Source organism: Neovison vison, chromosome 10 (genome assembly GCF_020171115.1).
Source record: "Neovison vison isolate M4711 chromosome 10, ASM_NN_V1, whole genome shotgun sequence".
NCBI lineage: Eukaryota > Metazoa > Chordata > Mammalia > Carnivora > Mustelidae > Neogale > Neogale vison.
This window is the reverse complement of record NC_058100.1, coordinates 3806753-3816619: the sequence shown is the minus strand read 5'-3', so window position 1 is coordinate 3816619 and position 9867 is coordinate 3806753. Positions and strand designations below refer to the sequence as shown.

The 9867-nt window shown below is 44.3% G+C and overlaps 1 protein-coding gene across 1 annotated transcript; it reads right to left on the bottom strand.

Moving 5' to 3' along the window:
- Positions 1-3486: 3486 nt before the first annotated feature.
- On the bottom strand, positions 3487-9551 carry LOC122918877 (olfactory receptor 6K6). The gene is given in 2 exon segments (XM_044267803.1): positions 3487-3527; positions 8566-9551. Coding segments are annotated over 2 exon segments (966 nt in total). The 5' UTR covers positions 9491-9551.
- Between the last annotated feature and the right edge of the window lie 316 nt (positions 9552-9867).

The window sequence follows — 9867 nt, the reverse complement described above, 5'->3', positions numbered from 1 at the left end:
AAAAAAAAATGCAAAAAAAAAAAAATTCCCAGATACTGTTCCCTAGAGGAAAGGAGTAAAGGAGCCAGAGGGCATGTGCGAGAGCTGAGCCAGCTGGTGGCCCTGGGGTTCTGGCCAGTTGTGCTTGTCAGTCTTGGTGGCCTTGACATCCATTCCCAGTGAGAGTGCAGGAGTCAAGCCAGGATAAGATTACTCTTTACATAGGCCTACTTCTTTATTCTGTTTCAAGCTAATTATTTCCTTAAACATATGAAAATATGTGAAAAATAATCCTATAGCTTACATATGAGAAATGTGGTGATTTCATTATTAGCTGGTATTAGGGTTTATTATGCATACACTGGCTGTAAGAAAACTGCAATTTTATAGAATTTTCTATGGAAATCCTCAAGTGTTTATATTGCAACCCCCTTAAAAACACCCATCCATGGGGCGCCTGGGTGGCTCAGCGGGTTAAAGCCTCTGCCTTCGGCCCAGGTCATGATCCCAGGACCCTGGGATTGAGCCCCGCATCAAGCTCTCTGCTCAGTGCAGAGCCTGCTTCTCTCTCTCTCTCTCTCTGCCTGCCTCTCTGCTACTTGTGTTCTCTGTCAAATAAATAAAATCTTAAAAACAAAAACAAAAAAAACCTAAAAAAGAAACAAACAAACAAACAAACAAACACTCATCCACCCACCCATCCAGTCCAGTAAGCACATGTTTATTCAGCTCTAACTGTGTCTGGTGCCTTATTAAGGCCTGCATAAAAGGATGAACACAATAAACTCTGTCCAGTACCTGGCCTTAAGCTGGTTGGGAAGAATTGAGAATACAGATATTAACATTGTAATTAATTTATACTTAGTTACAACAAGTTAATAAAAATTGTGGTAACTAGTTATAAAACACACGCACACACACCTACCTCTTTCTTCTGGAGGAAGTTACATTGAAGCTGAAAAACTAAAGGATACATCAGAATCAGCTATTTTATGAAAGCAATGATTGTATCTATTTCATAAAATTGGAGATTCAAACCCAGGGAGGTGGAACAACTTGTCAACACTACAGAACAAGTCAGCCAGGGACTCTGATTAAGAAAACAAAAGCTGGGGCGCCTGGGTGGCTCAGTGGGTTAAGCCGCTGCCTTCGGCTCAGGTCATGATCTCAGGGTCCTGGGATCGAGCCCCACATCGGGCTCTCTGCTCAGCAGGGAGCCTGCTTCCCTTCCTCTCTCTCTCTGCCTGCCTCTCTGCCTACTTGTGATCTCTGTCAAATAAATAAATAAAATCTTTAAAAAAAAAAAAAACAAAAAACAAAAGCTTTAGCCTCCCGGCAGGGTCCCTCTTGTCTTAAAAAGGGCCAGGAAAGCACAGGATAAAGGAGAAAAAAGATGGATAGCTAGGTTATGGGTCTGGAAACAAGCAGACCATGGCAGCCAGGGCACTGGAATCTGAACACTTGCAGAGGACAACTCACAGAATAAGACAAATTATTTGCTAACCCTGTATATGGTAAGGGACTTACAGCTATCATATATTAAGCACTCTTACAGCTCAATAATAAAAAAGCAAATAACACAACTGAAAAATGAACAAAGGGTATGAGCAGACACTTATTCAAAGAAGATATGCAAGTGGCCAATAAGCACATGTAGAGATGGTCAGCATCATTAGTTGTTGGGAAATGCAAATCCAGCCCATGGTGGGTCTGCATTTCACATGTCATGGGATGGCTAGCATCACAGGGCTCAATAGTCACATACGCCGGCGGTGGTGGTGGCAGGGAACCAGGAACCTATGTGTTTTTGTTTGTTTGTTTGTTTGTTTTATTTTTATTTCTTTTCAGCGTAAGAGTATTCATTGTTTTTGCACACATCAGAATCCTAGAGGAAAATATAGGCAGTAACCTCTTCGATATCAGCCACAGCAACTTCTTTCAAGATATGTCTCCAAAGGCAAAAGAAACAAAAGCAAAGATGAACTTTTGGGACTTCATCAAGATCAAAAGCTTCTGCACAACAAAGGAAACAGTCAACAAAACAAAGAGGCAACCCACGGAATGGGAGAAGATATTTGTAAATAACAGTACAGACAAAAGGTTGATATCCAGGATCTGTAAAGAACTCCTCAAACTCAACACACACAAAACAGACAATCATATAAAAAAAAATGGGCAGAAGATATGAACAGACACTTCTCCAATGAAGACATACAAATGGCTATCAGACACATGAAAAAATGCTCATCATCAGGACCCTATGTTTAATGCAAAACAACGCAGCCACTTTGGAAGACAGCCTGGCATTTCCTCAAAAGATTAAAAGTAGAGTTGTCACGTGACCTGGCAATTGTACTCCTAGGTGTATATCCAAGAGAAATGAAAGTATATGTCCATACAAATACTTGTACGTGAATATTGATGGCAGCGCTATTCATTGTAGCTAAAACATAGAGAACATCCAGAGGTCCACTGATGGAAAACCAAATGAACTAAGCTTGTACCTATCCAAACACTCGAGTATATTCATGCAGAGCAAGCAATGGGGTCTTCATACCTACCACAGCATGGATGGACCTTGCAAGTATTGTTCTGCACCAAAGAAGGCAGACACAAAAAAAGCCATGTACCCTATGATGTCATTCATACACAATATCTGGAATAGAAAAATCTATACAACAAAAACTGGATTAGTGGAGGAAGTGTGTCGGGGGCACACCTGGGTTGGGAGTCAGGAGGGCCAAAGGATACAGTGTTTCTGATGAATCAGTGAATTCTATCCCTGAAAATCATAATGCACTATATGTTAACCAATTTGAATTTAAATAAAATCTAAAAAGAAGGCTCTAACCTAAAAAAAAAAAAAAAAAGATACAGAGTTTCTTTTTGGGTGTTTAAAAAGTTCTGAAGTTCACTGTGGAGTCGGTTGCAGGCGTCTGTTAATATAGTAAAAGCCATTCTATTGCACACTTTAAATGGGTGAACTGTATGGTTTATAAAGTGCTTCTCAATAAAGCTGTTTTAAAAAGTAGGGTTGAAATTTGGCTAACTTGATAAATATTTGCTTTAAAACTGACTGCAGTGCCCTGGTTGGAGTCTGGTGGGAACTCGGGGCTTAACAGGTGCACGAACACAGTCTCATGGGGTCATGGCCACGCTGTCCACTGGCTTGTTGACTGGACTTCGTTCTGGATGTCTCCACAGGGCAGATGCCTTGAGACATGATTTTTAGATTTAGGGAGACAAGAGAGAGAGAGACACGAAGTGGGGAAGGGGTGAGGGGTGGAGGGTGAGTAAGCACTATTTTAAAAAAGACTTAGAAGACACAACAACCAAAGTCACATGCATCTTGATCCAGATAAACCAAATGTGAAAGGACATGAATTATGGGGTGGATGGAGTCACTCGGCCACGGACCAAGTTTCATGCGCTATTGAGAAATTATTGAATCTTTAGAATGTGGCAGTGTATTGTGGTTAGTGAAGAAAATGTGTTTAGGAGGAAATGTCAACATCTTTGGGATTTATTTTAAGATATTTTGGGGGTACCTGGGTGGCTCAGTTGGTTAAGTGTCTGTCTTTGGTTCAGGTCACGATCCCAGGGTCCTTGGATGGATCCCCGTGTCAGACTCCCAGCTCAGCAGGAGCCTGCTTGTCCCTCTCCCTCTGCCTGCCTGCGCTCTCTCACTCTGTCTCTGCATCAAATCAATAAATAAAATCTTTAAAAAATATGTTTTTAAAAAAGGGATGAGGTAAAAATGACAGAATATTATATATTATTACTTGGGATCTATGGGCTTAATATATTCTATAGTTTCATGAATATTTGCAAATATTGCATAATAAAACATTAAAAAAAATGGTACCGAGTGGCTCAGCCCATTAAGCGTCTGACTCTTGATTTTTAGGCTCTGGTCATGATCTCAGGGTTGTGGGGTGGAGTCCCCACATGGTAGGTTTTATGCTCAATGTGGTGTCTGCTTGAGGTTCTCTCCCTCTCTCTGCGTCCCTCTCCTCACTTGCAGGTTCTCTTTCTCTTTCTAAAATCTATCTTTAAAATAAATAAATAAGGAAAAAGGATAATCATTAAAAGGAGAATTATTATCTGCATCTTCAAAGTAGCAGAGAAAAAAGTTTATAGTGAAAAATATAAGAAATTCTATCATTTCAACTAGAAAAAGAAAGGAAACAAAAATTTTGAGAGAGATGAATAAAGAAAAGAGGAAACACATATTTTGGTAGAAACATTTCCAAACTTATTTAGACCACAAAACATGTAAATGGTTAAGCTCACCTACTATAATAGAAAGCTTATCATACTAGATCTTTTTAATCTAGCTGTTTGCCGCTTATAAGAGAATCGATCTAAATGTACAAACAGAGACAAGATAGAAAGAGAATATGTTTGGTGCAGCAATATTAATAACAAAATAGAATTTATGACAAAGACATATTAGCAGCGATATGGAGAGGAACTCTTAAGATATGATAAGGAAAATTCCACCCCAAACATAACATTCTTATCTGGGTTACATCTAACACCATAGCTTCGAAGCATATAAAAAAATGATAAAAATATGGGAGGGAACTAAAGCTTTTTGACATCTCTCTGAAAGAAGTGAAAATAATTATACCAGGAAATAATAAGTAAGGATATATAAAAATTAAACTAAAGATATATAATTAAACTTTAGTTATATGTAACATATAAGTTCTATACACAAATATAATATACAAGTTATGTATATATATATAGTTATAAAATTCTTAAATTCTATGTGTACGTGTGTGTATATAAATAAATGGGTCCCACATATCAAACATTCAGAGGAAATACACACACGTATGGAGCATCTATAGAGTTGCCATGACTTGTAAAGAAATTCTATTTTGAAATATGGATATCTTAGGAGCACCTGGGGGTCTAGTGGGTTAAGCCTCTGCCTTCGGCTCAGGTCATGATACCAGGGTCCTGGGATCAAGCCCCGCATAGGGCTCTCTGCTCAGCAGGGAGCCTGCTTCCTCCTCTCTCTCTGCCTGCCTCTGCCTACTTGTGATGTCTCTCTGTCAAATAAATAAATACGAGATTTAAAAAAAAGAAATACAGATATTTTAGTGACTACTTTCTCTGAACATAATGATTTTGGGTGGATGAAGGGGATGGGTTGGAAAGAGATTTTTTAAAGGAGAAAAATACATCAAAATCACTGTTATCTTCATGATTATTATACTTTGCCAAACATGGGAATTGTTTAGTCCAAAGATGTAAGACACATGGAAGGAGATCCAGTGCAGCAAAACAAGGAATAAAACTTTTTATTTTTTTCATAGAAAAAGTATGCCTGCTGCTGAGGGATATCAACTGTTAAACTGACCCAACCAGGGGTCTGCGTGGCCAGCCCACGTGCCTGAAGCAGGCTTGGTGCTTTGTTCCCTGGGGTTTCAGCTCATGTTGGAGGGGATGAGACTCTCCTATCCCTGTCTGGGACCAGCAGTGTTTCATCGCACGCTCTACGAATATCCCACCCTTTTGCTAAGGGATTTAGTTTGAAGTCCGATCATTTCCCACTTCCAAAATCAAAAAAACTCTGTCTTATGAAAGATAGTAAATGTCCAACACGGGGAAACACATCTAAACAGGACTGACTGTTATCTACACATGCAAGGTGCTCTTCCGTTTCGTGCCAAAAATCATACAACAATGACCATTTTTGGCCCTGTGAAACCTACGGGATTCAGCATCTGCTACTGGGATCCCAAAAGCAGAAAGACTGAGTGATGTCCCCTGGAGTTGTACCACATGAGGAAGTAATTTTCAGCTCAGAAAAATAATAAAAGTAACAGAAGCATTAAATAATAATTAATATTTTAAAAATACTTTAGGCACACACAGACGACAGACTCTCCCTCCTGTGCTGCTTCTCCTTCTGCTCCCTTGGGCAGATACAGGAACGGCCTGTCATTGTCACCAAGGCCCTGCTCTTACAGGCATCGATCCACCCATAAGACTAGTTGGTCCCCACGTCAAGAACAAAGCTTGGCTGGTTGGCAGCCCGTCGACAGAACCCTGTGCTGAAGGCTGTGGTGTTAAGGATGACGGAACCTTCTTCCTGCTGTCTGTGTGCCCTTACTCCCATAGGAGTTGGGGGGGGGCGCGGCAAGCAGGAAATCAGAGAGAAGCAGAAAGACAGAATCAGGTCACGTCCAAACAAGGGCCCGGGTTGGTCCTGACACCAGTGGGAGTGATATCAGTGTGTGGGGTCTTTCTTGAAGCTTCAAGTAATTCGAAGTAATGTTGGGAAGGAGGGACAGCAGGGGCAAAAATAACCACCACGAGCTTTAATCCTAAAGGTTAGGATGTCCTCATGAAAAGAATCAGTGTGCAGAGTTGAGGGAAAATGCACAAGAAGGTGTGCATTCTAAGAGGTGTGTCACACAAATAGCACATCTGGGAAGATTCAAAGGAAATAAAGTCACGTAATGGCTGAGAACAATGAGTGCACAGGGACTGTTGCATTTTGTGCCGAGAAAACCCGCAAATTCAACAGACAGTGACATTCTTATTAAGAGCAGCTCATGACTCCCTAGACTCCCAGGTCCCCAAAGGCCACACCACCGGTGTGACGGTCGCTGAGTGAATCCTTGGCCCCTAACACAGGACCTGACATAGAATTGCTACTTAAACATTTTTTAATGACCCAATCTTGAAATCTGGAGGAACAAACCCTTTCAGCACTTACTGTGTAATAGTTTAGTGATGACCACGTTTCCTCTGGAGCTTCTCCTGGGTTTCACGACTGGCCTTAGGATGACAGCTGCACATAGCAGGCACAGGTCTTGGTGACCAGGTCCCAGCTCTGGGAGCAGACGGGATTGTGTTTCTGCCCTGGATTCCTAATCATGAACCCCGTGCCTTGGGACCAGTTATTGAAATTCTGTGCTTTGCATTTCTCATTTGGAACAATTGGGGCTAATATTGCTTCCACAGAAGTGCTGTGAGTATAAATGAGACAGGACAGGTAAGGTACTCGCCCCAAGCCCAGATGTTATTAAAAAATGTCAACCCTTATAAATATCAAAGGGGCCCAGGGCTGGCGATGATCTTAGCGACCGTCTAATGCAGCTGCTCTCCACGCTGAGCCGTCCTCGGAAGGTTCGGTCAGCTTTCCAGAAGGGCAGGTTCATGTCTCGGCTTCCCTTTTAGGTTTTCTAACCCTTACGTTCGGGTGACCAGTTGGTTTGGGGGAGTTGCTGATCTGATCCAGCCGAAGGTTTTACAGCTACAGAAACAGCACAACATAGTGGCAAAGCAAGGTATAAACTCTGGTGTGAAGGAGAGTGTTTCTGGGACTCCACAGACCCCCAGTGAGGGCCGGAAGCTCGTGCAGGACGGAGACCATGACTCCTACAGCTCCTCGGAGACTGGTGGGGTTCATGAAACTTTTGGGGGAAAATGTTGGTATAATTTCATTTGTTTTTTTTTGTTTGTTTGTTTGTTTGTTTTCTTTTTTCTTTTTAAAATGACTTATTTATTTATTTGAGAGAGAAAGAGAGAGAGCATGAGCTTGGGGGAGGGCAGAGGGGTAAGAATCCCAAGCAGACTCCCTGAGCACAGAGCCTGACGTGGGGCTCGATCCGGTGACCCTGAGATCATGAGCTGAGGAAAAACAAGAGTTGGACGCCTAACTGACTGAGCGACCCAGGCGCCTGGGGTCTGATTTCATTTCTTGAACGCCAAATACATGGAACAAACGTATGTATTTCCTGGGGACAGAGGGTGAAGTAGAGCCCTCAGGTGGGGACCGGCTGCGTCGCTAAGCTCCTGTGTGACCTCAGGGACGTCGGTAAACTTCTCTGGGCGTCAGCTCTAACGTGTCAATAATGGTGCTTTCTGACCTAATCACTTTAGGATATCTTAAATTTAAAAAGGACTCATCCGAGTGAGGGTATTTCCGACGGCAGATTGCTCAAGTCTCCGCTCCTCATTTGTATGTCACTCTACCGGGCTTCAAATTCTGTCATGCCTGGTGTGCGTGACCAGGGCACAGAGGCTGACATGAGTTTATGGGTTAAAGAAGCTAAGGATGGACCTAGTGTCTCCTTAGTGTCAGGAAATTTTTTATTTAGGCAGGGTGATGAGCAGCAGGGGATTCAGGAAGGGAGAGGGGACTGCGGACAAGTGACAGTAGCAATTGTCAGAGCTACAATGATTTTCATGTCCCTTCCCTCCTGCTGTCTGGCCTCACCTGCGTGTGGCATGTGGGGCTGCAGAGGACAAGGGCAGGAGCCCAGCTGGGCGGCATGGAGGAAGCTGTGCCGAGCGGCAGCGGGGTCCGTGCGTGCTGCTTTGGCGACACACACACAGCGGGGCATCCACGCAAACGGGCCAGGGCATTGCCACCCATGACCTGGACACGGCAGTTTTTGTTCTTGTGTGTAATAATAGGGCCAGCAGAACTCTATTCCTACGACAGACAGAGACCACCCTCATGAACAAGTCAAGAAATGAAATGCTGAGCTTGGGGACGTTTCTCCGAGTCCCGCCTCCGGATCTATCTCAGGACCCCGCCGGCCCTCCTCCCACGGCAGAGAAGCCTGCCGAGAGCATCTTTCATGTCCTTGTTTCTCAGGCTGTAGATAATGGGGTTGAGGAAGGGAGCGAGGATAACAAAGGTGACCGCAATCGCCGTGTCCCAAAACACGGAGTAGGAGGCTGAGAATCGTAGGTACATGACAGACACGCTGCCAAAAAACAGCAGAAACACAGCCAGGTGGGCGGCACAGGTGGAGAAGGCCTTGTGGCGGCCCTCGGCCGAGGGCATCCCCAGAATCACCACGATGATCCGCACGTAGGACAGAGCGATGGCCAGGAAGGAGGCCAGGATCTCCACTGCATGGATGGCGTCCACAATGACCACCCGTGATGTGTCTGTGCAGGCCAAGCTCAGCACAGGGGCAAAGTCACAGAAGATCTGCTGGATCTGGTTGGAGCCACAGAAAGGCAGGGTGGCGATCCACGCGATCTCCGGGAGCACGAGGAGGAAGCCACAGAGGCAGGACCCGGCGGTTAACTGGACGCAAAGCTTGGGGGTCATGATGGTCGGGTAACGGAGAGGACTGCAGATAGCGACGTACCTGTCAACGGCCATGGCGGTCAGGACGCAGCCCTCCGTGATGCCCAGTGAGTGGAAGAAGTACATCTGCAGGAGACAGCCCGCCAGAGAGATGGTCTTCTGCTCACTGACGAGGCTGGAGAGCATCTTGGGGATGGTGGTCGTGGTGTACCAGATCTCCAGGAAGGACAGGACGCTGATGAAGAAGTACATGGGCGTGTGCAGGGTCGCGTCCAGCTGGACGGCGATGATTATCATCAGGTTCCCGGTTATGATGAATGCGTAGACGAGAAGCAGGGGGATGAAGAACAAGAGGCCGCCTTGATGCAGAGGTGGGAACACAGAGAAAAGGAACTCGGTCACCATGGTCTGATTCTCAGCGGTCACCAGCCGTGTCATCTGCGAGGGAGAAAGGAGAAAAACTCCTGCAGTGGGAGTGCGCACCGCCCACTGAGCGCCACTCCACTCCTTCCTCTGGTCAGTTCCTTAAGCTGACTCTGGGACCCCAGACAGGCCAGTGAGGAATATCTCGAAGCCGTATCTCCACACCAGAAACACCTGCAGTGTTTGCTTTTGGACCCCTTAATGCATCTTTTATAAACATCTCCGACCGATGCCAAGGAAACACAAAGTGACACAGAGATTAATTCTCTGGAAATATTTTCTGGAGGCTCAGTCACTTCTTTAAGTTCTTGGTTCTTCCTCTCACTCTCTGCCCTCTGTGTTTAGCTTTAAAATGTGTACTCCCCTCCCCCTTTTTTTAAAGATTTTTTTTT